The sequence below is a fragment of the Penicillium diatomitis genome (genome assembly GCF_028827545.1).
Source record: "Penicillium diatomitis strain IBT 30728 chromosome Unknown utg000018l_segment0_segment0, whole genome shotgun sequence".
Lineage (NCBI taxonomy): Eukaryota > Fungi > Ascomycota > Eurotiomycetes > Eurotiales > Aspergillaceae > Penicillium > Penicillium diatomitis.
The window spans coordinates 186,836-214,017 of NW_026623191.1; the positions used below are offsets into that span (position 1 = coordinate 186,836).

Genomic DNA, 27,182 nt, shown 5'->3' on the forward strand with positions numbered 1-27,182 from the left:
GATTGTTTTTCCCTCAATGGTGTCTGATCTATCATTCAAGATCTCACGATATCGCCATTGTTTCTTACGAGTGGCTGAGTTTTGAACCACACCGTTGGGGCAGTGATGAGGAAAGAAGACCTTAGGGCACGGTATTGATGTAAGAAGACAATGCATTGAGCAATTCATTGGCACATATACCAATCGACTCCAACAAACGCCATACCATGCACTTATATCATGAACGCCCAAAAATGTGAAACAAAAAGCTCCCCCGCAAAGTGATTGATGGACCCATTGCAATTGAAACTCAAGTCCTCTTCCTTCTCAAGCATCCACCTATTTACGACGCTCAAAACTTGCGCTTCTTCTTTTTCTTGGCCGATTGTGATCCCATGCTGGGATATGTCGCCTTTTGCGATCCAGAGATACTTGTCAAACCGGAAAGTCTTTTGCGCTCCGCATGGGCCAGAGCATCTTTCCGCCGTTGTTCCTTGGCGAGAGCCTTTTGACGGAGTTTTTCGATATGCGCCGCAACCGCTTCGGGGTCGGCTGGGTTGATGAGAGAGCCCGATTCGTAATCGGATTCATCATCTTCATCTTCGTCATCTGCACTTGCTTCGGCCTTTGTCGTAGCAACGGGGGCCTACAAATGGGTTGAGTCAGTAAATTGAAATCACGTACTTTGTGTGTTGGTAAGATGCAAAAAAAAAAAAAAGAGACCACTTCGCTTACACTAGGCTTCTTGCGTGTGAAGTTTCCGTATGCGCGACGACCGCCTTGAGGCAAGTCATCTTCAGCATCCAAAGAGTCGGCAGAGAGCACAATCGGTTGCGGATCAGTTGGTGCATAAGGTATGTCCAGCACCCATTCTGACTCGCCAGCCTCCGCAGCCTGTCGCGCAATTGCCTCACGTCGCTTTGCTTCCTCGGCCGCCATGGCCGCGGACATGGCTTCCAGATCCGATTGGGATGTCCTTGAGCCTTCGGCCTCGGTCGAGAGTCTGGGTTTCTTTGCGCGCTTGTCATCATCATCGGTGGCAGCAGGGATTTGAGGCTCCTTTGCTGCGGCAGAAGCTGCAGCACGCTGCATAAACTGTGTAATGGAGACAATGTTAGCTTGAGTGTCGGCGCTAAGGGCAGAATGCACCAAATTTACAGCTCTTGCGACTCTTCACTTACCTTCATCGTCAATAGGCGGGAAGACATGTTCTTCCCCGCCTTGGTCGACGGTGACCCCGACATGGCTGCAAGTAAATAGTTGTCTCTGGGAGTAGCCAAGTTGCGTATAACACCACCGGGGAGAATATTGCACTACCACGATGAGGACTTCTCGAATCAAATGACAAAAGACAAATTAGGCGGGCTACGAATCGCAAGAAAAATAATGGCGGCAGAAAAACCGTCACCAGCACAAGCTTGCAGGCGGGTCCAGTCTGCACCAGGAAAGCGGTCACTGACCACCAAACCACACCTCGAGCATTGATTGATTCAATCCCCGGAAGAATATCTCGCGACCCTGCGATCTCCGTTTTTAGACCCTCCACGACTTCGGAAACTCGCTCCGTTCGTTCAACTCTCACTTCGCCGGGAAGATCCATTGTCATTCAAGATGATGTCCTGCAGCCGCCGCCTTACGGCCTTGACCTCCGTCCGGTCCGCCGCCGTTCGCACGTACACCTCCACCGTGCCCCGATTCGAGAACCGCATGCAACCCAATGATGTGAACCCGCCCGTTGTCAAGCCCAATGTCTCCGAGACCAACGCCCATCTTCTCACCGACCGTCATGAGAAGTGGGACGGCCTGATGGTGGAAGATCCGGCCAAGGCGGAGCGTCTTCGTAGCCTCCAAGCGCCTAACCGTGCGACCACCTGGGCTGCTAGCCAGCAACCGCGCGAGCAGGCAATGGTTGGCCCTCGCTTTGAGCAGACCATTATGGAGACGCAGGTGGGTTATTCCAAGTCCTCGAGGGGCATTTCCGTTTCTCCGCGAGGTTCAGTGGCAGATGCCCGGTTCAGTCCCTCTAATGCGGGGCTGCAATTACGAGTGTTGCTCGAGAGATGAACATTGAGACTGATCAATTGACACATTTATAGCCCCGTCCCATGGCCGCCATTGAACTCATTCACAAGCAGCCCGTTCGCTGGACAAAGTCTCGCGTTGTCAGCTGCGACGGCGGCGGTGGCCCTCTCGGTCACCCCAAGGTCTTTATCAACACCGACAAGCCTGAGATTGTGCCTTGCGGATACTGCGGTCTCCCTTTTGTAAGTCTTTTGTTTTGTTTTTTTCCTTCGCTCGTATCATTCTGCATATTTGTATCGATGGAGTCGTCAAACTTACAATTTGCTTTTGCGACAGGCCCACGAGCACCACCGGTCCTACCTCGAGTCTCTCCCCGCCACCAGCTACCCTTTGAAATCGCTGGGTGATCCTGCCGAGGTCAACGAGACTCAGCGTGTGACGGATGGCAGTCTCGAGCAACGATAGACGACAAGTAATTTGCGTTTTCTTTTCGTCGGCGTTGATGACACCCTTTTTTTGCCTCCCTCACCCTTACGCATGATCACATCTTTTACTATCCCTTTTTTATTGGGGGTTCCTACTCTTTCTGTTTTTCTATTTGGGCCCAAGGCCGTGTACAGAAATCTTGATCAATGGATCTGCCCTTTGTTTGTATGAGTGATTCCAAAGAATCATGGCGCATCTTTACACTGCTTTTATTTACTTTTTCAAGGTCGTCACGGAAATTGCGCATTGACATTGTCAAGGGAACACCGGAGGCTGAGCATGCTTTTGGGCTCCTTACGCAGATATTTTGCCCTTTTCAAAGGATCGATTGAGTCTTTCTAGCACTCAAGCTCGACTTTATAGATCGAGGCATTGCGCATAAACACTGAAAAATGGTCCTCTGCTCACAAGTTCCATGGTCTTTCGTAGGTCGAGAATGCTCCTGGCTCAGGCCTTCTGTCCCTGAATAGTCGCGACAACTTTGCGAGTGTGTCGGCTGGTGCGGAACTCGAGATGCCAAATTCCCTGCCACGTTCCCGTAGCCAGACGACCATTGGAGATGGGAATATTCACGGATGCACCGATCAACGCGGACTTGATGTGGGCCTGGAAAATCAGACAGAGAGCAATTAGCATTCACTGTCTTCCAGTTTCTTCCACCTTTTTCACCCAAAAAAAACATATGCTTATGCGACTGCTCCTATCGCCTCCACACATCTCATCTTTTCCATCTCCCCTAAACGTTTCTCACTCACCGGCATATCATCCTCCCCCTCCGCCGAATGACGATACAAATCTCCCTTGCGATCGAACGGGGCGATGCGATCCAGCGCATCACTCATATCGGCCCGCACATCCTCGTCCCAATTCTCGTTCAATGACAGCGCACAGCTGGTGTGTTGCACAAAGAGGTTCAACATGCCCACTTTGTACTCACGCAGCTCGGGCAGCGCGGAGACAACCTCGTCGGTGATGAGGTAGGAGCCGCGGCTGCGGCTGGGGAGGGTGAAGGTTTTTTGGAACCAGGACATTGTGAAGTGTTTTGTTTTTTTGCTCCCAGGGGTCTGCGAGGAAATGGATCAAGAAGAGAGGTATAGAGGAGGAGAGAAATGGAGGGAGTAAATAGCTTTTTAATAGACAGGCTTACTCTGCTTCATCTGGTCGTTTGAGCTGTGCTGGTGGGGATGTTCGGCTCCGTTTCAGTTGGGTTCAAAGGGGGGGGGGGGGCAACACTTTTGGTACGGACTCTGATGTCATTTCGAGACTGAAGTTGTCAGGCATCAAGAGCCGCCTAGGGACATTGAGAAGTTCAATGACATGCTAGAAGAATACTCTACTTGTCAAGCTCGGGTCGCGATGATCCTCTTTGAGCTCGGTAGTATGATAGGTGATAGAGGAGAGTATACGACAACAACAGCGATTATGTGGGAGCATTGTGACGATCTAGCATCGATAGATGCGACCAAGCACGGAGCTACTTGAACTGATAAAGCGTCCATCGCCTTTGACTTCTGCCACCAAAATGGGTGTGATTCGGTGTGATCTATTGGAGGCCTTGAATGGACTCATATATTAAAATCCGCGATCCTAGCAGTATTGGAAGTGGCAGGGTTTCTTCCTCGGCCATGGTGCGAGCGAATTTGAATCTATTTTCATCGCAACACCACAACAAACTGCTCGATGACTCTTAACGACCAACAGCTCCATACCAACACAGCCCCAGCACCGCACCGATCACAATCGAAATGGCCGGGGGCACATTAAACCATGCATTCCCCGCATATGAAATGGTCGTCACAACCAACCACCACGGATCATTCCCAAGACTTTGTCCCGCACTGTCCTCCGCCGTCAAGTACCCAATCTGCCAGAGGCGATAGACGGCCGTAAATACCAGCCCGATGGCAGTGGCATTGACACCGCGCAGGAATCGAATGACGGATCGTCGCTTGCGCAAGTCATGCCAGAAGCTTTGGATTGCAACGGCCAGTGTGATTCCCGGGAAAAAAATACCCAGTCCACCCAAGAAGGCGCCCAAGATGGTGGGATATTGCGAGTACTGCAGTGCCAGGGCGCCTAGGAACACTGCAAAATTGAAGTTGGGGCCTGGGAACGCTTGGATGATGGCCAGTCCGATCAAAAAGTCTCGACTTGAGACCCATCCAGGACCGACAACGTACGAGCGAAGAAGGGGGATCACCACGGGACCTCCACCGAAGATGACCGTGCCAGCCAGGTACATGCTGGCAAAGAGATCCAATGCAAGCGGTGGGGGTGATAGTTTTCCCCGTGCCACAAGAACGGCGATAAAAGAAGCTGATAGCACGGAGAGTCAGGTCCGAGCGTGGGAGATTGTCAACTATCTGGTGTGCGACTTACCAAAGAACAAGACAATGATCGCGACGCCAGTGCGCATACGAATCCGATGGTATTGTGGTATACTGGGCTCACTCTCCGCTGACCGGATCGAGTGCTGCGCCAACCCTGCAGGCTGCGAGGAATTGGCAGCTGGAGCAGGCTTCCTGGACCGTATCTGCTGGTTTGCTTGAGTGGTGGCCGGCGCAGCTGATTCCAATTCCATATCGTCTGGTGCTGCATCTTCTGGCTCGATTGGGCGAGCATGTCTATTTCGCCATGCCCTCTTGGCCCTCTGAACCTGCGCATAGAGCCAACCCTCCCAGGTCACAATTGCGAGGCCACCGATCACCATCAGAACGGGAAAGTACCACAACGCGTTGTAGCACAGACCGGCACATGCTCCAAAAATGATAAGAATCCGCGCAATTTGATCTTTAATGGCTTTGTCTGCGAGCTGTACGGCCGAGACCGCGACAATGCCGACGGTAGCAGCATTGAGACCCGAGAGAAGAGCATACACGGGTAGAGGCAAGGTTGAGCTCAAATTTTGAATACCCAAGGAGATGGCATACATGCCGGCTGCACCAGGAAGACTATCGGCGGGGCGTCAACGCGATGGCACGGGAGTTTGGAAAAGAAACCTAAAACCAAAAGGGCTGTTGAGGGATCATACCACCAGATGAAAAACGCCATCACCGCAGGAATGAATCCAGCATGAAGCAGAACGAGACAGAATAGCATCTTGGTACTGCCAGGTCCAGGCAGACCTTGACAGATGGCGAAAAGCTCTTGATACTGGATATCAAAGTTAGTACTGATGAAGGGGTTCATCCCTGGTCTCGGCTTCACAAAGAAGCTCGACGAGATCACACTGACCGTCTGTTCATCGACCCATTTCTCCTTGCCCCCTTTTCCCTCTACGAATCTTCGATGCAGAATCTGGAAATGAACCGGGGGTCCTCCGAATGCAATGAAACCGAGATCCCAGGTTCGTAGAAACACATCGAGTAAACGTTCGGCAAGAGATACGGGTGTACCGGCTGCTTGCTGGGACTCTGAATGACTTCGCCATTTTTGTCTGAGGGATCGAATCGATCCCATATAGCGGGACAGCGGCGCTGCCAGCAACATGTTCACGCAATGTGAGGACTTGGGATTGTTGAGGCTCTACAACTTCCTGGCCAGACTCCAGTCAACAAGTGGCGGGTCAAATTTCTCCTGAGACGGTCTCAATTTGATCAACAGTCAGTCCAATGGTCTTTCCGAAGGCAGATTTGTATGTTGACAAATCTCGATCTCATATCTTTTTCATGATAACATAATCAGGCATCAAGTTCCTGCCTCGTTGCGCATTTATCATCTTGACATGTGCACGATTCCCCGCAAATGACTGGCTACGTTGAGCATGTCATATGTGGTCGCTGATTGGCGAAACCAGATCGGGATGGGCCTGGACTCGGGTGACTGCCGAAACCTTAATTCAAAGGTGTTTGAAGCTTTTTGTTTCCGTTCAAAGTGCTAAGAACTCTTAATTCACGTGTTTGACAGTTCAGCCAAGTAGAGCCACATGGGTTCTGGGGAGTCATCAATCGCGGGCCGATGCGGTAATGCTCTCTTTTCGTGGCTCAGAGGACCTGCAGATGAGATATCGTTTTGATTTGTCAAGACTATTTCGATGCACTGGCGAACCCTTTTTTTTTTTTTGAAGCCTCCGGCCCGCAGTGGGCCTTGACAGTCGTTCGTTCCCAAATCTCAATAAGATCCTGTCCTGACCACTGCAGAGATCGCAAAGCCTCGTCCTCCTTCGTCAATCCACATTTGCATTCAATTCGCATTGTGAACTCGAATGTGTCAAGGACCTCGTTATTCGAGCAGTCGACAGATGGGTGGAAATGAACTGGCATTTTGACCAGCTTACCTAAGGGTACCCCATCGTATCATCATAGATTGGGGTGAGGCGCTCCGCAGTCGTCTCAAACAGTCTCGGCAGACCGGTCTGCGAGAAAGAGATGGATTTTTGCGCCATTTCAGCGACAGCCTTGCCACCCAAAAAGACCACCGGCATTCCGTGCCCGTTGAAGCCGGCGGCGATGAATTGTCCTGGTTTGTTGGGAATGGCTCCGATGTGAGGAAGAGAGTCAGCACTATATCCCATGACTGGAACAATGTTTAAAGCATGTCAGTCAAATTCTTTGGGAATGAAACAATCTGGAGGGCGGTTTCAAGCTCACCTCCGGTCCACTTTTGCTTCACGGTAGCCTGACTGTCCTCCCAACCATGAAAGGTTCGTTGCATATATCCATCAAAATAGGTTTCCACATTTGGAATCACGGACCCGTCCTCGGAGTTGCTGTACCACTGTGCAGGTGAATCCCTGTACGTATACTCCGCGCCGCCCACGATGATGGATCCGTCCTTGCGCGAGATCTGATAAATAAAGCATCCCGGTCCATGCCGAATAACATAGGTCTCTGGTATCGCCTCATAGGGAGCTCCGGGCGCAGCCTGAATCTGAGTACAAAGTCCCTTGCAAGGGACAATGGCTCGAGAATACTCCGGAGCCAGGGCGCTTGTATATGCGTTGGTCGCGAAAATGATCTTTCGGGCGTGAATGACACCGCGACTGGTGGTGACGGGCCAAAAGCCCTCGAGTGACGGGGTTTGGCCAATCCCAGTGACCATGGTCTTGGTGTGAAGTTGGAGGCCTCGAGATACTGCGATACGAATCAAGCCAGCGACCAACTTGTAGGGCCATAGATGACCGGCAGAGAAGCTAAAGCCTCCTTTTGCATTTTTAACTTTGGCGATCTAGATTGTCGCATTTCTCAGGTTACCTAGTCAGTGAAATGGTGAAATGGTGAAATGGTGCGTGATGCTGAGGTACACCGATCATGGACTCACCGTTTGCGCTTCTTTCTCGGTTAGGTATTCGACATCGCTCATGAAGTCGAGGTCATATTGGACCAGAGAGTCATAATAGGCTTTTGCCGCAGCAAGATGATCTGCGTCGAGAAAAATATCATAGGAGCGAGTAAAAGTGAGATCACAATCTATTCCTTCATTCCGCACAGTCTCTTCCAATTGCTTCATGTGGGAGATCTCGTATCGGACAACTTCGGCAGCGGCTTCGAGACCATAGCGCTCTTGGTACACTTTGGTGGCTGCGTATAGATCGGGTCTTAGATGGCCTCCTGATCGAGATAGTTTAGCATTTGATGGCTCTGTATTTTCTTTTCAATGTCGTCGACCGTTACTTCATGCGAAGCGTACCATTTCTGCCAGTTGCACCAGAGCACAACTCTCGCCCCTCGAGAAGCACCACCCCCAGTGACTTGTCTTGAGGTGCGTCATTGAAGAGATGATACGCAGCCGAGGCTCCAGCATAGCCACCGCCGATGATGAGAATCTCAGTCTCTGGAGGTAGATCCGCTGAGCTCTGGTGGCTATCCAGATCATCCAACTCTGTCCGCCAGAATGGCTGAGTATACCCCGCAGCCGGTTGGGGAAAGGGTTTGGGAGTGTGAACATTTGAATCCATGCTGACAGGAATGGAAACGAACTGAAAAATCGACAGAGTAGGAAGATAAATTTTGTCGAATCGGTCCAACTTACTTCGAGTTTCTTCAATGCCACACGGTAGGACTGGGTTATTGAGTAGAGGAACTTTTTGACTGCCAGTGCTTGATGGTTGAACAGTAAGCTACGTCCCCGCTTCGTGGTCGTCACGAACCCCTCACCCTTGATGACATTGAAAATTGACAAGACAGATAAGTCATCGGACGACAAAAAAAGATTCAAGTTGACTCCGACGTAAGACTGATGTATCAGATATATCACAATTTGGCTGGATGAAATTCTCGCACCTTCGTATTGAAACAAGTTGCATCACGTGGGTCGACATTGGTAGGTACCTAGGCACTCATTTGACTGGGCTGTCATAATTAGGTTATAGGGCGGTTCCATTCAACGTGGGTCGTCGATGCTTACGGGTTCGGTTACTGAGTAAGTCAATAGGTGTAGGTGTATAAGTCCGTTGATACTAGATACATCTTCAATGTTCCCAACTGTAGTGGAGAACATCTACCTTCCACCTGCATGCACGGACGGCCGATTAGTGTATATGATATATCCGGACTAAAAGAGGTCTCTCCCTAGAACATCCCCGGCCACCGATATAGTATATGCACATATATGTACTGGATGCTCAAATAATCAAGAAGCACTACAAAGACCGGCATGCACAGACGGCGGATTACTCGTGGCATCACCCCAATTGGCAGCAGCCAAAGCCTTCCCAGCATCTGTACTGAGGTCAGCGCGGATCTAAAACTTGAGTGTTAGCATAAGATCAATCTAAAATTGCAGAAAAAGCATCGAGCCTGTGCGTCCAGTCGACATCACATACGTAATACTGCGGATCAACAAAATACCACCAATCCTGACTGCGAAAAGCATCCTCGAGCGATTGACTGGCCGGATCGTTCCAGCCCGTGTTGCGAGTATCAAAGTTGGCATGCTTCGACCACGACACATACACCTTGGGATGGTCGTTGTTGCGCACACCGTTGGGTGTTTTGGCGTCGCCGGCGTTGATCTCATCTGTGGTCAGGGTGTTTTGGATATCTGCCCAAGCGAGATTGTGATAGCCGCTGTGTGCTGAGAGAAGGGCACGAGAGGGAGACCACATGTTGCTGCTGTCGCGCGAGTGGATGACAATGACTCGCTCCCAGTCGCTGTTGTTACGAGCTTGGTTAGCATGGGAGATCTGCTGCGAATGATTGATAACCCTCCGTTTGGGTGTGCCTCGCTTCTGGCACGGGCGGGATATTTACTAATTGTGACCGGTTTGAATGGCTCCGAAGGTCGCACCGTCCTTCTCATAGAAGAGATTGTAGGCCACTCGAACTTCGGTGTCGCTGCATCGCTGATAGGTGTAATAGACCGGAAAAGCAGGACCTCGATTCCCAATACCCACGCCCGGATTCCTGCAGTGACACCCGACATTGGGGTATTCGCACTGCGGAGCCGCTGGGGTCTGATGAGCGCTATCGTAAATGTCTGCTGTCGTGGGTGAACCGCCAAAGGCCCATGTGGGATAGCAAGGCGGCTGGCTCATAGCTTGCCCGAAAAACCACATGGGAGCGTAGCGATCTGCCAGGTCGACCCCCCAAGATTCAAAAGGGAGCTCATCTCATCGTCGGTGACTTTTGTGACTGCATTGACCAGGCCCGTCAGAGCGACCAGCGCCGCGAGCTGAGTCGATATACAGAGCTGTACCATTGCGCCCGTGTCGAGAGGAAGATGAAAAGAAGAGGAAATGGAGATTAGAGGTTACAAATCCAATTGGCATGCCAATTATCATAATCCTCGATGCGGAGGGGTGTCAGCATTCCTTATATGCCCTCTCTCCACGATATGCCGAGTGAGACGGCCATCGTTGACGAATTTCCTAATCTGGCAATGAGCTGCATCAAGGGTTGCATCGGCGCGGGCGTGGCCATTCCGGCCGCACCGTGGCCCCCGGAGATCTCCAAGTAATCCCGGGAGATTTTGGCGCGCTGCAGGCATTGAATTATATGATTGGGCTTTTTTTTCTGCGTAAGACGGTTGGCTGACAAGGATTGCTCTGTGGACGGAAACAGGATGACACCATGCTAGGCAGTTCCCTAATTCGTTGATGGCTGACGGGGTACGGTGTGCGGTACCTCAAGAAGGCACGAATTATATGCTGGTCGCAGGAAGACAAGATCTGCCCGTAGTAGACATATCGTACAGCGAGCGCACGAATGCTGACAGGATTTGAACCATACCTCGAATCCATCAGACGGGTGTCTCGAAAAGATAGTATACGAGTCCTGTCAAAATATGTATAAGGTATCCGGTCATGATCAAGTCAGCACAGAAAGAGCATCAGGTAGGCAGGTCTTTCAATGAAGAGAACCGCTCCGGTTTTGCCGCGAGGATTTTAGGGGTTGTGTCGGCCGTGGTACATTCGAGAGCTGTCAAAAAGATATACAGAATCCACATGGCGAAGAATAAAAGCCCTTCGAGAGGTGCAATTACCTTGGTAATTCCCGGTGTGGAATACTGGAAGAAATCCAGTCTGTTGATGATAGGGCATTCTATTTTCGTGTACTTGTCGGAAAGATGCAGCAACATGATTTGTACTTTCTAGTGCGGTTTGAGCCTGGCCGAGATCCCTACGAAACGAGCAGCCCCAAACCCATCGCGAGGTTCAAGCAGGCAGGCACTTTCAGATCTGTCTTCACCCCATCCGCCACCCCTACCGGTCCAGACCGGCACTCACCTGGAGGTATGCGTCAAGCATTGTCCCCCTTAGCAAGAGGGGAGTCATTCTCGCCATGATGAGGCTGCCCGTCCTCATCTGAACTCAAGCACTCGACTTCTCTAGTGCTTCAATGGGTTGCCTTGGTCATCCAGGCGCTCACTGTGACCATCCATCCCAGACCATTTGTCGATTCCGTCGGGAATATCGATCATTCGCTGCTCATAGAAGATGTGACACCTGCGATACGCCCATTGATGGTCAGTACAAAACCAGTCCTCATTAAGAAAATCATGTGTTTAACCCAGGCTCGGGATGAGGATGCACATACGTGGGCTTGAAGATATTCCTCTGCTCTCTCTGTTCATCCGATGAACCCTCCAATTCGATCAATTGAGGGAACAGCAGGCACATATTGCGCCCCTCGTCCATGATCAAAGTATGGCAAAAGGAACAGGAGACCTTGGTGGGCATCTGATACTGTTGGGTATTGCCAGATGATGAATAGAAGGCCAAGTCACTGCACCCCCTGCTGAAGTTAACATCCTCCTTGTGGAAGATGGCTGCCCATTGAAAGGGCGCCCCGTGCATGACCTGGCACCCTCGGCAGTGGCAGTATTTCGCATTGACGGGCTTTTCGCGTCGAATGGAAAAGGTAATATTCCCACACTTGCACTTTCCGCGCCACTTGATGGGACCGAATTCTTCATCACTCAGGCTTCGATATGGAGCACGGTGTTTCCAGGACTCTTCCTTCAAGGTGTGCTCGTGGTTGTTGTTGGTGAAAGCGGGATTGGGAAGAGGTGCTTCTCCTAGAGACTCACCCATCTCGGCCATGGCAACGGTAGTGACGGGGTGTGAGGCTGGGGGGGTCGAGCCTGAAAGGGCGTAAGATGGGCGAGAGGAGGGAATGAAGATGGGGTACGCGAAGAGAAGATCTTGTACGACAACGGAGACAGTTGGTTTGAACTCTCCCCCTTCCCCTCTTGGTTCGTGGAACCCACAAATTTCTTATATTTGGCTCAGGGACCATGATGTCAGTCTGCTCGCCCAACTCCACAGTTGAGAGTGGAGGTGGTTGTGGATGAACTTGGTTGTCATGGTCCCATGGAGCGCATGTCGGCACGATGACGATTGGTGTTGGAGATGATAGTCTGTCAGATGCGGGCCCCGTCCGGAGTCATACTGTAAGTTGGTGAATGTAACTTACCACAGTTCTATGTCCAACAACATACTCCAATACCTTCCAAATTGGAAAATCGAAGAGATTAGGAATACTTATGATAGTATCAAGCTTATCCGCTGCTGGATGATCTGATTAGTGGAACATCCTACTCGGTCTCGACTGCAAAAGCTCTGCAGTGATGTCATGACCAAAGGCGGGAATCCGTCAAGATCGAATAGCATGGATCCACTTTGTGCATTTTGTTGGACTTGAACTCACAGTCCCTGAACATTGAGTAGTAGTAACTTAGTTTCCATGGGACAGTACTACTTGACTACTTATCCTTTGTGACCGCAATTGTACCGCCTGTCCTTCTAGGCAAGAGATGAGTGCATCCAGAAACGAGCGAATCTTACTTGATATACCTATACAACTAACGTCCAGTAGTTTTTGCTACTGCACCAGTGCACTGTAGCTAGTAGCGAGTAGCTACAGTCCTTATGAGCATGAATCCAGATTCAGTAGGCCACGTGATAGACTTACAAGCCTTTTATATAGATAGCCTTTGTAGAGGGTTTTGTAGAGGATCTCCTTTAAATCTTCCTTCGAAAATCGTCCTCGTGATCTTACTGATAGGAGACTCTCTTTTGATTTGGCCCGACGCAAATATTCGTACCGCTTTTTATTGTTACGAGTCAACATAGTTGAGGTGGTCGTGTGTCGATCTTTGTCATGCACATGAAACATTCATCAGAGATGATCTCCAAGGGTAGACTGGAGACTGGAAGGAGGTGAAACCATACTGGAGGTCGATCGTCACTGGACCCGTGACCCAAGAATCCATAGAAGCCAAGCCCAAAAATGGAGCCATCCATCTCCGGACTCCCACGACATCGTTCCTACACCCTCTTTGATGCCACTCGCTTGACTATGCTTCTAAATTTAATGTGTGCCTGGACACCATTTCATATCCCAGTTTTCCATAAGAAAACAAAGAACTAGGATTCGGCTTATGTCTGAATCGAGGCCAAGGCGTCCGATTCGTTACCATCAACATCACCAAAGCCAATGGCAACCGACAACGTAAAAAAACCGACCAGCACAAAGCGCACGATGGCGAAAGATCACCCGAGAATCCACTGACAACGACATAACCCCTGCGAAGGAGCTCAGTTGGGATCGTTGATTGATCCGTGATGGGTTCATGGCTGGCCCTTATTGAAATCAGTACTGATGGATGGAGACGGGCGTGGCTTTGACCTGCAGCGGCTGATCCATGAATCAGGAGACCTAGGGGAATCAGGAACTCCGAGCCAACGTCCTGCCAGACATTGAGAGCTGGAGTGAGGAGGCAGATCAACTCTCCTACGTCTATGATTACATTGTGAGTTGTCGCTTGGCTTGCAGAGACGACGACCGTAGTGAGGTACTATACAAATAAGATTCTCTGACTGATACGCATGGTAGCCTCCGTCCTGGATGTATTATCAGTCTATACATAGCATTGAATGGCCCACGGTCAACTGCATCGACTGTCGACAATGACATGGACTCAGAGGTCAGATCAGCAAAAGACCGCCAGGAACTGTGCTTCCTCCACCTTTGCACACTAGCCCAGTTCAGTCAGTAGACTGACTGGACTCGGCGGACACCATTCACTCAGATACAGTAGTGTCACAGTGTGAAGTATGAAGTCTGAACGTGCCGACCGGCCAGCGGCTCTGCTCATTTCCCCATTTACCTCGCGTGTTTCAGCTTGCAGCGTCGCGTGTTTCTTGTTGGCTGGGGCGGAGGACAAGTCGGAAGGGGGAAATGGGGCTGGCGGGGCGCCATCAAAAGAGGCGATCGGCGGGAATTGAATTGATTTGAATCTCATGTGCCTTTTTTTTTTCTTGTTCATCTCGCTGACTGGACGCGGAGGGGACAGGTTCATCTCCGTGTCCTTTCTTTCATTCATATACACTTCTCTGTCCTTTCTAACGGGAGCGGCCGCCCTTCTCCATATTCGCTCATTCCTGCCTTCCATCGCCACCATCTCTCCCTCCTTGACTTTCTCTCTGCTCCCGACCCTGTGAGCTTTCCTTCCACGATGGGCCTTTTGGACCGCCTCCGGGCCCGTCCACGGCGCAGTGCGGGGGCTGCGACCGAGTACCACACGCCGCCCCGCTCGACCAGGAGAGACCCTGGCTACGATCTGACCAAACAGCTGCCTCGTCCTGTGCTGGCCTACATCTTCACCCTCGTCTGTCCACATACCCTCGATGATTCCTACGATACCTCGGAGGAATCCACTACTGATGGCTGCATGCTCTGTGACATGCGCGACCTGGCGCATTGTGCCCAGGTCTGCAAGCGCTGGTATCTAGAGGCACGCGCTCTTCTGTAGGTCTCGAACTACTCCAGCTGTCGCTCCATGGGCTGGGTCAACCTCAATCTATCGATTTGAAAGCATGAGTAGTAGGCTGACAGACGCGCCTCTCATCTCCAGATACACAAATGTTCGCATCGACCCCGTCCATTACTGCGAGCTCGAATTTGAGCTTGCCGCCAAGCGCAAACGTCCGTCCTTTTTCGACCGACATGGCGATCCCATTGATGCACCCCAGGTTCGCATGGAATTGTTCATGCGAACGGTCCGTGAAGCTCAAGGGCTCGGCAATATGGTGCTCTCCCTGCGTATGCCCTACATGACTCGTGAAGCCAATAAGTCGATCATCGCCCGCACCATCTCCGTGCTGCCGAATCTGCGCTTCGTGGATCTCCCGTCTGGATTGTTCAGCGACGAACCCTCTTGTACCGCGCTGAAACAAGAACTGATGGCGCGATGCCCAAACATTCGACGTATGAGCTATTGCCACGGGTCCGAGGGAAGCTTTGCACGTCTGCCGGGCTCACAGCTTTGGTTGAACCTGGAGAAGCTACATCTCTCGGGCCTTCAGATCGAGGCGAGCATCCTGCGTGACGGTCTCGCCTCCTTCCCTCGGTTGCACGACTTGACCTTGGAAGATCTTCCCTGGCTGGACGACTCGGCCTTTGCATACAATGACTCGTTACCCCCTTGGCCGGCGCTCAGTCAATTGGTCTTGCGGGACACGCCCAACGTGACGGCGAGCGGGCTCGCCGCCATGCTCTCGGTCCCCATTGTTCGCAAGACTTTGCGGTCGCTGACCCTGGCCTCAACAGGCATTCTTCCATCGACCCTGCATCGCATTCTCCCCGTGGCGCCGCAACTCCACAGTCTTTCCATTGTGCAAGAGGCCACGCGCTCATTTCCTACCGAGCAAGTCCCGCCCTTACTCTCCAAATCACTCCGTCTGCTGCATTACGAGATCACCTCTGAAGTCGGGGCCAACGGCCTCCCGTCCATGGCCCGATCCTACTATTCCTATCTCATCTCCTCTCTTATGGCTCACGGCTTACCCGCTCTGCGCGATCTCTACGTTCGAGACGCTCAGTTCCCCGACACACTGCTCCTGGCACCCCCTCCTCGGCTGTACGGCGGCGGTGAAAGCGGCCCTCAATTCGCCGGCACGGGTCTGACACAACCACTCAACGTCTACAGCAAGGGTCTCGATGAGTTCGAGTGGAATTTCACCCCCTTTGACCCGGCACCGGGACGATCGGCCGGCAAGACAAGACCGGTGAGTTTTCACGAGGCGCAATTGAGTCGATCGTGGGGCGGGGATGCGCGGAAGAGTGTGCTAGTGGGTAATGGCTTTGGCGGGTTCCTAGCCGTACCTGCTGATGAGGGTCAACGGCCGCAGACGGGGGTTGCGCATAAGCGACGAACTTCGTCGGATTTATGGCGTTGACAGACACATCCGGAGGAAGATCAATAAATAATTGCCAGGCATTGGAACCAGCATGGTGGGCGTCACGATTCAAGAGTGATGAGTGATCCGGGATGAATGATCAACGATTGTTGAACGGCTGGATCAAGAAAGACATAGTTTGCATCACCCGAGCGAGAAGAATAATAATCGATATAATGATTGCCATACGGTCTACTCTAGCAAGGCTATTAGGTTGTCCATGTTAAGTCCTTGTACACGTGACATGGATGCGCCTCCCTCGCCCGTTACTCATCCTCAGGCTAAGCTTAGGGCCCGATTGAAATGAGTCAGTTCGTCGGTGCAGCTGCTCATTTGATATCTTCCGTCTATTTGCATGCGCGTCGCAGTAGTGCCATTGACCCAGGTCTGGGTTTGCACCCCAACAAAATCATTGTGACATCCAATATGTCGAGGACGGCAGGCCTCTCCGTTTCTGTACTTTTTTCGTGTTCTCCTCCGAGTCGGGCCATCCATCTGGTAATTTCAGACCGCGCCAGACCCACTGATTGCGCAGATCCTCGTCTGTCATGTTGCAATATCCGTATGTCTGACAGTAACACTGTCTCGTATCGGGGCAATACTGTGCGGGTTTTCCGAACATGACTGGAAATGAAAAGGGTCAGTGTCTCATTATCTCCGACAAGAACATCAACTGGGTCGCTAGATCAGGGCAGACAATGGTCATATGCCCGGCATATGAGACCAATTGCCCCAAAGGAGCCCCTGCACAGCAGCAAGGTCCACATGCACTTCATGAAAAAAAAAGGGAGACCCTTACTATGCCAAACATATTCCATAATCCTCCCACTGGTCTGCGAATCCAACGAGGTATCGATCAGAAACTGTCGCGCCCGAGAATAATCCTCCTTCCTCCTGGAACGGATACGATCCCTCGACACGGCAAACTGACTACAACACGCCGCACCCACCACGTCGGGAAGATCCTCGTCGGGAAACAGCTCCATGAATCGATCTGGAAATTCGACCGCTGTCGGATGTTCGGGGTCTTGCGGTCTGTCGCGCAAGTAACGGGCAGGTTCAAGTTCGGCGGGACAGCCGATGATCCAGGTGCAGCGGAGGTTGGCGTAGCCGGTTTCTTGGACGTGGTTGAGCTGGAGATGATTGATGGAGATGACGGAATCTGTCATCGATGAGGAATAAGCTTGCGAACATGCATTTTGAAGAGGAGAAGACGGAGAAGCTCCAAATCCCTGAGATTGAGCAATGCAAACGGACCATAGAGTGGATTATCATTATGCCATTGATATCGTCCCCCGTGAAGAAACAGGGACACGTCTGGGAGACTGTCATAGCGATCGATGATATGCCTGCATCCAGGTTCTCAGCATCAAACTTCAGCGGGTGACACTCTCATCTCTGGCAGAAGTTATGCGCATTGACTTGGGGTGCAGTGTTGATCAACATACGTCAAAAAGACCATCGCTTCATTTCCCTTATTCACCGGGACGGTCAGACTAGCCTTGCCCGGCGCGACATCCGCACGGTAGATATTCGCATGCCAATCCGGTACATTCTCTTCGACCCATGACATATTGTCATGGCTCATGGCTGCAATGACCAATTCTTTCTGCCTCGGCCGGGCCGACGGTGTCGGCTGCTCTTGTGACGCTTGCCCAGACGGTCTATCTGAGGCGGAAGTCGTGGAGTTGCCGGTTGAATGGACACCATGATTGGAATTGGTTGCTGATGGACCAAGTTTCCATTTGGATATTGATGATTGGAACGATTCGCGACTCAGGACCAGCTGATATGTTAAGAGTAGGACGAATACAATTAATGACATGTACAGAAAGGCCCGATTTCGATTGGGACCGGTTGAGGAGCCTGCCTCGCGTGAAAAGAGTCGACTTGGAAAAAGATGAGAGAATTGGCTCATGGTGCGAGGATCATGTTCATAAACATCGACAGAAGGACGGAAAAGGACAAGAAGATGAGGTGAACGTTGGAGGGAGCGTCCCCGTATAATCGAGTACTATGGGAGAGGACGTACTAACTCATTGGTACCTTCAACCCCATGAAGAGAGTCCAGTCCAAATCCACGAAAGTCGTTCAACCCAAGTCTCGTGGGAAGCCAAGGCCTGACGTAAGAGACACCGAGTGTTCTTAACCGAAGTACCTTACCGACTGCTGTTTCGTTGAATCCGTGGAACCACTGCACCTTTTCCGGGCAACTTCTGGGGAAGGCAAAACACAATCCAGAATCAAGGGAAGGTCCAGACCCCGCGAACAGCGTGGAGAAACAGCTAGGCCCGTCCAAGATATGGACGTTCACCTGGATTTGGATGTAAATGAAAGGGCGAGGAAAAGTCTGACTTGCTCACTTCATCCAAAAAAAAACGTGCTCTGTATCCAGTGATCCACTATCCACTGATCCAGTGAGGTAAAGTACGTACAATCGTCCATAGTGACGACTGTACTACAAAGTACAAACCGACCAGAGGAAACTCCCGTGAACAGCATGACGATGAGTACGTGCCGATGCGGTATGGGATTGCGGGTCAGGCATAGGTCGGATAAGTTTCCCTATACTGGCCTGTAATGATATGTATCCAACACCGTTTGCGGAGAATTGTTGATGGTCCCACGAGTCACCACCTACTGCTGGAGGGGGGCGTCCGTTCGCTAGAATTCCCCTGCGCCATCATGAGGTATGTCGAGTGGATCAGTGGAGTCGGTCGATAGGTCCTCGGTCCAGTACTAACCACGATGCTGTCGCACGCGATACAATATTTGAAGTGACCAAGTGCAAGTAGCTGAAGCATAGGGTTCATGTCTACATGTCCGTGATCAGTGCGGACAAGAGTACGCGTCGCGACTGAAGTTCGGTACAATCGATGGCCGGTTCTCTGTTCTGGAATAGAATACAAACGTGTGACCCAATGATGATCGCTCGGACAAGCATGTGGTAATCTTTACTGCTCGGATCGGACCCGGTTCAACCGCAGAGTGGGGATGACGGGAGTTGATAACCGGATTGTGTGGGCGCTAAAGAGGAGACTTGACGTGTACATCAACAGACTCAACACCGTACAGCGTACATTGTATATGCTGTATATCTTCAAATCTTGTACAATAGCTTTGTAAGGGTAGCGTCTCATCATCGCAAACCGAGTCTTGAATGGTCATGAACCATTTCTCAGCCGATTCAAAAGTAGTAGTTCCAGTACGTATCCGGCAAACAGAAAGACTTAAGGTTTCCCCCCATCTTCATTGCGTGGCCCTCCCGGATACGGCGTGCCGCATAAAGTTGAACCGTGCGGCGGTCTCACGCCGAGCCACGGACTCGGTACGCTCGGGACGAACAAGGTAGAGTAAGAATGATATTGTGCATCTTTAAATAGATCGGGATGGGCCATGTGGTAGGAATTACAATCCTTTGCCCCGGTCTTGATTGTTAAAGATTATTTAAATATGTATTGTACCTAACGATCGTGTACTGTGTAGGATCTCCGACCGCGGCACGTTCCACCTGCACTCGGCTGTCACGGTTCAGACTCCAGTTGGGATCCATCAAGTCCCCAGTTCGCGATTCGGTTCGGATCGAGAGAGCTTGAGATTGCTGCAGATCGATCCTGTCGATATGCTGATATTCTTCGCTCATGTTGACGGAGACAGAACCTCCTCAGAATATAAGAACATGATCAACCAATAGAACGAGGAAGTATGCAGGCAAGACCTCTTTCGATTGCCTTCCCCATGCAGAGAAGCCATCCAACACCGTCAGGAAACAGCAGGTACACTCGACTAAACAAGCTCTGAGTTAGATCATAGTAGTTAGTAGTGAGCCTCAGGGATGCAAAGACTCTGGTGCCGGATATGTAGAACATCCAATGCGTTCTCAATCAGACCGCCTTCCGATATAGTTGATGGCATACAGTCGGTCGCGTGACCTTCACCTACTCTTCCCTCTTCGGCGAGGCTTGCAAGCTTCTCTCTCAGGTGACCAGGAGCCGACTCCTTATCTTATCTGCAATCGATCTGATCATGCCACCGCAGCAGCAGATAACACTCTCCTCCTCGGCCTGGGTCAACATCCTCTTCACTTTCCCATCTCAATCATTTCAGCTTTTCCAGAGTCGGCACGGCCCAGCCCCCACGCTACGTAGCTAGCACTCACGAAGCAAATGACAAAGCGTATTCGGGGCGACAGTCTTATCTGCCGGTGCTGATACTACTATCTGACGGATGCCGCTCCGGCAGCATGGCCCTCTTTGGGGAGCTGCCTTCCATCAACAGATCGATGTGATCCCTTGATGTTCCCACTTCCACTCGATCCGGGAAACCCTTGTGTCAGTGTGCCTTTCAGGTACTCCATCAACGAGTGCCCTAAGATGATACCTTCCAGACCGTCTCACGATATATTTGGTGATCGCATGGACTTGCCGTAACAGGCAATTGACATCAGGGTTGGGGGTCCCACTCCCACACTCGGCCAAGCATATCGCCCCGCTGGGCTGCGATAGATATGCCCTTTTGAGGACTCTCTCCACGCGAAATGCGGGGGATATCGAATCTGCGCTTATCGTATTGCATTACATGTTTGATTGGCCACAATGGAAAATAGGTGCACGAGTTGATTCGGGGGAGGTGACGACAGTTGCCCGTATAAATTGGAGCTGAAGCGGCTCTCCTCGTCGTCTGCTGGTGTGTTTTCCCTTTCCATAAGACTCTCCAGTTGGTCAATTACACAGTTATCTTGGGCATTGTTTTGCCATCACTCTGCCTGTGATCATTATGGGTGCTAATAACCAACGCAGAATGGTGCACGACCGGATTGTGTCCTTGATCAGCCAGGACCCCGGTCTTCCTCGCAAGGGACCGTCGGTGGCATTCTGGCAGGAGCCAACGCACCCCATTGCCAATATCCAATCTGCTCAATTGCCCACTGAAGTGGAAATTGCCATTGTGGGCTCGGGTATTACAGGGTGTAGTGTCGCGCGAACCCTGTTGGAGAATCCCAAGCTGCGCAACAAACGAATTGCCCTTTTCGAGGCTCGCGCCCTGACAAGTGGCGCCACGGGTAGAAACGGAGGTCACCTGGTCTCGCCATCGGCGGTGGACTTTGCGGCTGTCGCAAGCCTCTTCGGCGCAGACAAAGCGGCAGAGGTGACGAGATTTTCATTTCGCAATCTGGAGCGATTCCATGAATTTGTGTCTACCTTGGACCCGATTCTCCAGGATGCTGCAGAGGCGCGCAAAGTTCAGAAAGTCATGAACTTCCTGGAACCTGCCACGTTCGTGCATTTCAAAGATTCGCTTCTTCAGTTCTCCAATGCTTGTCCGGAGCTTGCAGATCAATTCAGGATTCTCTCTGCGGATGAAGCAAAAGCTGTAAGTCGTGCGCGTCATGAGCGACCAGCCATGGGTGAATCAGATCCGTCTTGCTAATAGTGCACTAGAAATACAAGTTCATTGACTCCGCCGGAGCCTGTGAGCAACCGGCAGGTGCCGTTTGGCCCTATCGAATCATCACTGGTGTTCTTGCCAAGCTGATGAAAGAGCATGCCTCTCGGTTTTCCATCGACACCAACACCGCCGTGACCGCGGTGACATATGAGGCGGGGAGACCAACCCACCGTCGACGGGTGCAGACCTCTAGAGGCGTGGTTTACGCCGACCAAGTCGTCTACTGTACAAATGCATACACTTCACATCTACTACCTGAGCTCCGAGGAAAAGTCTTCCCCTTTAGAGGCACCATGTCGACGCAATCAGTCACCCCGTCCCTTCCCAACCACGGCGCCCGCCATTCGTGGAGCATCTACCACGAGCCCAGATACGACCCCGCCACGGGCACATTTACATTCGGCCTGTACTACATGACTCAGAATGCAAAGACGGGCGATTTCTTTTTCGGCGGCGAGAAGCAACGACTCGAGGAGATTCTGATCAGTGACGATACCGTTGTGCCGAACCTGCCGGCGCAAAATCTCGTCTCCATCATGGAAAACACATTCAAATCGGCCACGGGAGAAGCTGTGAAAAGTACTCCCCGTCGTATTTGGTCTGGAATCATGGGGTTCACGCCAGATGGCATGCCCTTGGTTGGTCGTCTGGGAAAGAGACTCACGGGGAGACCCGATGATGGAGAATGGGCCGCGGTTGGATTCAACGGCTACGGAATGGATAAGTGCTGGTTGGTGGGCGAACTACTGGGCGCTATGATTGCGGGTGAGGATGTCACCGGTCAGCTTCCTGCTCTATATCAGATCACCAACGAGAGACTGGACAAGCTGATGGCTCCGAGAGATGTTCCTGCGAGATTGTTCCGGCTGTGAATTGTTCCAAAGACAACGGCGATGTGTTAATGAAATCAAGATATGTGCCGGAGCTGGCAATCGGCACCTTTACCTGTAATTCCCTCTCCGAACTACAGTATCTTGGACTTTGTATTCCAACCTTTGACAATCCTAGTTTCAATACCGTCACCATCTACCGAACATGTAGAGACGAACAGGGCCAAGCTCACAGTTACCAAGATCTGCCTTGACGTGGAAATGACGGTGTTCACGTCCCTCAAGATGTGAGCTCCTTTCAGGAGCGATGATTGTTCATATAATGCCCGGCAGGAAAGGGGTAGAGAACCTGCCAGAATGCGGGCCTCCATCTCATCATGTAACATGGATATTTCGGTGCAGATTGAATTTCTGAATCGCAGAACGCCGTCACATCGAGCCGTAGGCTTACAATAAGTGAACCTGCCAGACAGCTGATTACGACGGAGAAATCCCAGTGACCGCCATGTACTATCGCGAAGCCGGAGATGAGACACAGGATGTGAGGAATTATAAATATATTGGAGTCATCATGGAGGGGGGGCAAGCACCCGACTACCTTGATGGCAAATGTGGGATCAAAGACGCAATTCTCGCTCATGAGAACATTTCTATCGTGGAATCATTAATCGTACAATTGTGCATCGCAAGGCCAGAAACGAGAAAAGTTTGATCACAATGTCTTAGGACAAGATTCGCTCGGGAATGCAAAGAAGAGCCCAAAGAAAAGAAGATGGAGCCATTGCGACATTCACGTGGCTTTGCCCAGAATCAAGCTGCGAGCCTGGCGGGGGTCAGTACCCAGAACTGTAATGAGATATTCGATGCTGCAGAGTTCCTATTAGCGTGCGCTCTTACACGGGATTTCTGTACTTGAGATCGTGAAAACCTGAAGGGGCAATGGCTTACCTAGCCTCAGATGCAAGCCGCCGCTTCTCAATCTGAAAGTCCTGCAGACACGCTTCCCACGCCACATTTCGCTGTTGGGGTAGTACTGTCTTCACACGAACTTTGAAAGCCGCACTAACGGGCCGGTGATCGGAGGCGCGAACCTCATGCCGGCGATATTCAAGTTGTTTGACCCGACCTAGTCCACGATAGAGGATACGGTCACACCAGGCAGGTGAGCGCTTTTTCTCACTCGTGTCATACTGGTCAGTGCCAACGTCATATTTGTAGGTCGGTGCAAAGGTGATGGGCGCTTCGACAAAGCTCCGGAGTCGGAAGCCTGGATTCTTGCGCCTTGACGCCAGAAGTTGATCGCGCTCCAGAAGCTTTGTGAGATTGTTTTGGCGAACTGCATCAATGATGACGTTACGTGGCATGGCATCTATACGGTAATTGAAATCTCCATTCAAAATGCAGATTTCGTGGTCCATAATCATGGATCCATCTCCACCGCTGGAGAAATGATCGGTGCGTGTGACGAGACTACTCTCTGGAGGCAGAGTTTCGGCTTCAAGAATTGCAGCAATGTCATTATTGCGATGGGCAGTCTGCGTCTGGCCAGCTGCTAGATGACAGTTGACAAAACATAATGAGCTATCATCGAGAACAAATCGAAGAATCAGTGCGCCCTATAATTTTGGATTTCTGTCAGCGATGTCGAGGAGCGAGATCTGCCTCGGCGAAGAGTCAACTTCGACGTACCTTGTTGCCATGCAATCCACCCATGCCACGCTTGACTTCAGAGGCATTGATTTTGCTGATGTTATGTCGTTCTTTGTGCTTCACAAAGACACACGTGAACAAACCAACCATATTCGATGTATGCAAGAGAACATATGACTCTTCGAGAGGCATGCACTCATGGAGTGACCGAGTGAGATGCTCTATCCAGACTCGGTATTGCCGACTCATGTGTTCCTTTTCCCCATGATCCTTCTTCTTGCTTCCAAGCAGAAGGCTCTCTGTCACGTCAGATGTGTTAGCAATAGTGCTGTGGAAGCCGCACTTCGAAGGTCGACTTACTAGCTGTGAGCTTCTTGTTCTCTAGATCGACTAACTCTTGGAACCCAAAGACGATTATATCCGGTGGATCCTCGGGATGAACAGCGTCTCGAATGAAATCCGATGTGCGCACACTGCCGGGGGTAGAGGCACCCGCATTCCAAGTCACGATGGCAATTCGAATTTCGCGGAATTTGCAGAATTCAACGTCTCTGCTTTGCATCCGGTTTTCTGCTTCCTCGTCAGAAGGGAAATTCAAACAAAAACACCGACTGTAGTGTACTTACCCATCCAATCGTCTTCCAACATCCCATCCCAAAGCCGGATACAATTGTCTGTTCCAAGCGATGTCACTTGAAGGCGATTCATTGTCCATACACTGCTCGTATCCAGAATGAATCCACAAACCGGACTGTCATGGGCCCGCCAATCCTTCTTCACTATCCATGGGTTCGTCTTCACGTCATAGACATAGATCATGCCTGTTTTATAGGCTGCCCAGAGGTAGTCGCCGACCATGCCGAGACAGTTGATTTTATATACGCTCACATTCACGACTGCTAAACACGAGTAGTCTGTGGAAGAATATGTAGTGACCTTGCCATCAGCATGTCCCAGATAGACACGCCCTCCATGCTGTGTAGTGTATGTGCCAGATGTGACCTCTCCGGTGTGCTGCTGGCCGAGAGGTTTCTTGAAAATTTTGAAAGCGGAATCCTCGCGTGCATTGGGGCGATATATGAAGACATCCTTCCCTGTCGCGAGCCATAGGGTATCGTCCACGACCATAGAAAATGTGTGGCCACGCGCCACTCGCTCTGGCGGACTGTGGTAGCTGTACTGCAAATTGGGCGAGCCACTTTCATCTGGAGGCCACACAAGCAGTCGGCCCTCGTCGTCAAGAGTCCACATCTCCTTTCTATGGCGCAGAATTTGTATCACTTCTCGGCGAGACGGATAAGACCGAGAGGTCACTACACTGCCAGACAGGATATCAACTTCAAGCAGCTCCCCAGCGCTGGTGCCAAGCCAGATTTTCTGTCCCTCGTCTTCAAGGCCGCTTCCAGGTTTGAAAGCGAGAGACAAGCTCTTCACGGTTTCACCATGACTGAGGCTCATGACTTGTTCGCCAGTGGTGAGATCCCAAACACGAGTAAGATAGCCAGCTGTACAAACATATTTACCACACACAGCAAACAGCCGCGTGTCATATCGTGTGGATATCTCTCGAGGGCCTGTCTTAAAGAGTGGGGGCCGCCGGTTCGCCTGGGAGGCGTCAGGATAATCCGTTCGAGACACCGGTCCTTCGTCGACCACTAGCTCCTCTTCTTCAGTGTCCGTTCGCACTATCCGTCGCTCTGACTGAGAAGGTAGACTCGAATCACGCGACAAAGACTGCTGTCGAACGGGCTGCCGAGGTGGCTTGGTTTCTTTGTTAAGTACTGGAGCCGCAGGCTCAGATCTGGCGACAGGGGTCAAGTGACCTGGAATTCTCGCTGGCTGCGAAGTATCTCTACCAGGAGAGGGCCATCTTTGGCGTTTGGCGGTGGACGCTGACCTCGGTGGAAAGCCTGGGCGAGCTAGCGGACTGTCGAGTGCGCGGCTTGGATGCGCCGAGTGTGGAATTGAGGGAGGATCGGAAAAGCCTGAGGATGTCGGGATCTGCACCTGAAGAGGCCTTGTCGGCCTCGGTGGCTCAGGTCGAGATCGCGAAAAGCCAAGATCCCTAGCATCTGTCTTCCGGATAGGAGCTGCGGGTGCGGGGACAGGTGCAGGTGGTCGTTCATCGAACGAGCGGCGCGGTGGAGGCTCCGTAATGGGACGCCCCGGAGGTTTAGGAGGCAGCTTGTCTGTAGATACCGGCTTGGAGGAAGGTTTCTCAGGGCTGCTGGGAGGTGTACTGAAAGGCGAAATATGGTAGTCTGATGCATTTTCTTGCTTCGGAGCAAGAGTTGAAGTATCTGGATGCGAGAACGCCGCTGGCTTGGCAGGGATCTTGGGCTTTTCAGCTCGATTGGCAGGTGGAGGTAAGGATGTGCTCTTCGACTTTCGATGATCCACCGGGCTTGTACGGCCATTTGCCAAGGGCATACCCGGCGAGAACCGTCCCAACCCCAATGCCTCTCCGGAGGATCCGTGCTGCGGCGTTACCGGCCGGGGATTGGGTCTCGGTGAGACACCCGCTGACACAGATTCTCGTGGGACAAATATGGAGCTCCGGGATAATCGGTGGTCTTCTTTGGGTGGAGTTCGTCGAAGGGCTTCAATCTTCCGCGGCGGGGACTTTGGAGATTGGACTGTTAACGTTGGCGGGAGCTGCGGCGACGAGTGGTGGATGCTCATTGAAATGGGCCGACCATATCGGCTCCGAGGGGACTCTTTCGTCCGCTGCGAATCACCGGTATTCCTTGCATGGTTGAATGTTCTGGACTTCTCATCTGTTGTGTTCCAAGGTGATGTTGGACGAGGTAGATCCAAGGAGGCGCGGCTTGACCGGGGCTCGTCGCCAGGTTCAGGAGTTCGTAGGAAGCGAGTGGATGAGTCCCGCGGACTTGTACCGAAGGCATTGCAGGGCTTGGGCTGATTGTGGGAGAGCTTTTCGAAGTGTGAGAGCAAAGAAGAGACGGGTCTCTGTAAGTTCCATGTTAGCGCATCTGTCTGCCACATTCGGATCGGCCGCGGACGCATACAATGCGGGCTTCGTCGGGGTTCTCCTGTTCCCAGCCTGTTCCCTCCATGACCATGACCACAGGACCGTCGCCAGTACCAATCAGGGACTGCGATCATAAGCTCAAAGCTTCACAATG

At 51.6% G+C, this 27,182-nt stretch overlaps 12 protein-coding genes across 12 annotated transcripts; 3 read left to right on the forward strand and 9 right to left on the reverse strand.

Annotated features, from left to right (window-relative positions):
* Positions 1 to 331: 331 nt before the first annotated feature.
* Positions 332 to 1,223, reverse strand: N7539_009550 (uncharacterized protein; the record flags this gene model as incomplete). The annotated part of the gene is made up of 3 exons (XM_056939145.1): positions 332 to 625; positions 715 to 1,065; positions 1,161 to 1,223. The coding sequence occupies 3 exons, from the start codon at positions 1,221 to 1,223 to the stop codon at positions 332 to 334; spliced, it is 708 nt and encodes a 235-aa protein (XP_056785640.1).
* A 367-nt stretch (positions 1,224 to 1,590) lies between these two features.
* Positions 1,591 to 2,466, forward strand: N7539_009551 (zinc-finger domain-containing protein; the record flags this gene model as incomplete). The annotated part of the gene is made up of 3 exons (XM_056939146.1): positions 1,591 to 1,926; positions 2,076 to 2,243; positions 2,338 to 2,466. The coding sequence occupies 3 exons, from the start codon at positions 1,591 to 1,593 to the stop codon at positions 2,464 to 2,466; spliced, it is 633 nt and encodes a 210-aa protein (XP_056785641.1).
* Positions 2,467 to 2,934: 468 nt separating this feature from the next.
* Positions 2,935 to 3,518, reverse strand: N7539_009552 (YjbQ family protein; the record flags this gene model as incomplete). Its single annotated transcript, XM_056939147.1, has 2 exons — positions 2,935 to 3,093; positions 3,243 to 3,518. 2 exons carry the CDS (start codon positions 3,516 to 3,518, stop codon positions 2,935 to 2,937), a joined length of 435 nt encoding a protein of 144 aa, XP_056785642.1.
* A 656-nt stretch (positions 3,519 to 4,174) lies between these two features.
* On the reverse strand, positions 4,175 to 5,976 carry N7539_009553 (uncharacterized protein; the record flags this gene model as incomplete). The annotated part of the gene is made up of 3 exons (XM_056939148.1): positions 4,175 to 4,803; positions 4,867 to 5,438; positions 5,519 to 5,976. 3 exons carry the CDS (start codon positions 5,974 to 5,976, stop codon positions 4,175 to 4,177), a joined length of 1,659 nt encoding a protein of 552 aa, XP_056785643.1.
* Positions 5,977 to 6,763: 787 nt separating this feature from the next.
* Positions 6,764 to 8,383, reverse strand: N7539_009554 (NAD(P)/FAD-dependent oxidoreductase; the record flags this gene model as incomplete). The annotated part of the gene is made up of 4 exons (XM_056939149.1): positions 6,764 to 7,002; positions 7,077 to 7,653; positions 7,747 to 8,036; positions 8,116 to 8,383. The coding sequence occupies 4 exons, from the start codon at positions 8,381 to 8,383 to the stop codon at positions 6,764 to 6,766; spliced, it is 1,374 nt and encodes a 457-aa protein (XP_056785644.1).
* A 674-nt stretch (positions 8,384 to 9,057) lies between these two features.
* On the reverse strand, positions 9,058 to 9,982 carry N7539_009555 (uncharacterized protein; the record flags this gene model as incomplete). Its single annotated transcript, XM_056939150.1, has 3 exons — positions 9,058 to 9,168; positions 9,251 to 9,578; positions 9,678 to 9,982. 3 exons carry the CDS (start codon positions 9,980 to 9,982, stop codon positions 9,058 to 9,060), a joined length of 744 nt encoding a protein of 247 aa, XP_056785645.1.
* A 1,271-nt stretch (positions 9,983 to 11,253) lies between these two features.
* Positions 11,254 to 11,968, reverse strand: N7539_009556 (GFA family protein; the record flags this gene model as incomplete). The annotated part of the gene is made up of 2 exons (XM_056939151.1): positions 11,254 to 11,371; positions 11,463 to 11,968. The coding sequence occupies 2 exons, from the start codon at positions 11,966 to 11,968 to the stop codon at positions 11,254 to 11,256; spliced, it is 624 nt and encodes a 207-aa protein (XP_056785646.1).
* A 2,417-nt stretch (positions 11,969 to 14,385) lies between these two features.
* N7539_009557 (F-box domain protein) lies at positions 14,386 to 16,108 on the forward strand (the record flags this gene model as incomplete). Its single annotated transcript, XM_056939152.1, has 2 exons — positions 14,386 to 14,678; positions 14,785 to 16,108. The coding sequence occupies 2 exons, from the start codon at positions 14,386 to 14,388 to the stop codon at positions 16,106 to 16,108; spliced, it is 1,617 nt and encodes a 538-aa protein (XP_056785647.1).
* Positions 16,109 to 16,517: 409 nt separating this feature from the next.
* On the reverse strand, positions 16,518 to 18,026 carry N7539_009558 (DUF3431 domain-containing protein; the record flags this gene model as incomplete). Its single annotated transcript, XM_056939153.1, has 4 exons — positions 16,518 to 16,732; positions 16,908 to 17,291; positions 17,366 to 17,457; positions 17,557 to 18,026. The coding sequence occupies 4 exons, from the start codon at positions 18,024 to 18,026 to the stop codon at positions 16,518 to 16,520; spliced, it is 1,161 nt and encodes a 386-aa protein (XP_056785648.1).
* Positions 18,027 to 19,357: 1,331 nt separating this feature from the next.
* N7539_009559 (uncharacterized protein) lies at positions 19,358 to 19,751 on the reverse strand (the record flags this gene model as incomplete). The annotated part of the gene is made up of 2 exons (XM_056939154.1): positions 19,358 to 19,481; positions 19,573 to 19,751. The coding sequence occupies 2 exons, from the start codon at positions 19,749 to 19,751 to the stop codon at positions 19,358 to 19,360; spliced, it is 303 nt and encodes a 100-aa protein (XP_056785649.1).
* Positions 19,752 to 20,884: 1,133 nt separating this feature from the next.
* N7539_009560 (NAD(P)/FAD-dependent oxidoreductase) lies at positions 20,885 to 22,428 on the forward strand (the record flags this gene model as incomplete). The annotated part of the gene is made up of 2 exons (XM_056939155.1): positions 20,885 to 21,481; positions 21,550 to 22,428. The coding sequence occupies 2 exons, from the start codon at positions 20,885 to 20,887 to the stop codon at positions 22,426 to 22,428; spliced, it is 1,476 nt and encodes a 491-aa protein (XP_056785650.1).
* Positions 22,429 to 23,176: 748 nt separating this feature from the next.
* N7539_009561 (putative inositol polyphosphate phosphatase) lies at positions 23,177 to 27,119 on the reverse strand (the record flags this gene model as incomplete). Its single annotated transcript, XM_056939156.1, has 6 exons — positions 23,177 to 23,252; positions 23,335 to 24,002; positions 24,076 to 24,335; positions 24,397 to 24,606; positions 24,663 to 27,006; positions 27,066 to 27,119. The coding sequence occupies 6 exons, from the start codon at positions 27,117 to 27,119 to the stop codon at positions 23,177 to 23,179; spliced, it is 3,612 nt and encodes a 1,203-aa protein (XP_056785651.1).
* Between the last annotated feature and the right edge of the window lie 63 nt (positions 27,120 to 27,182).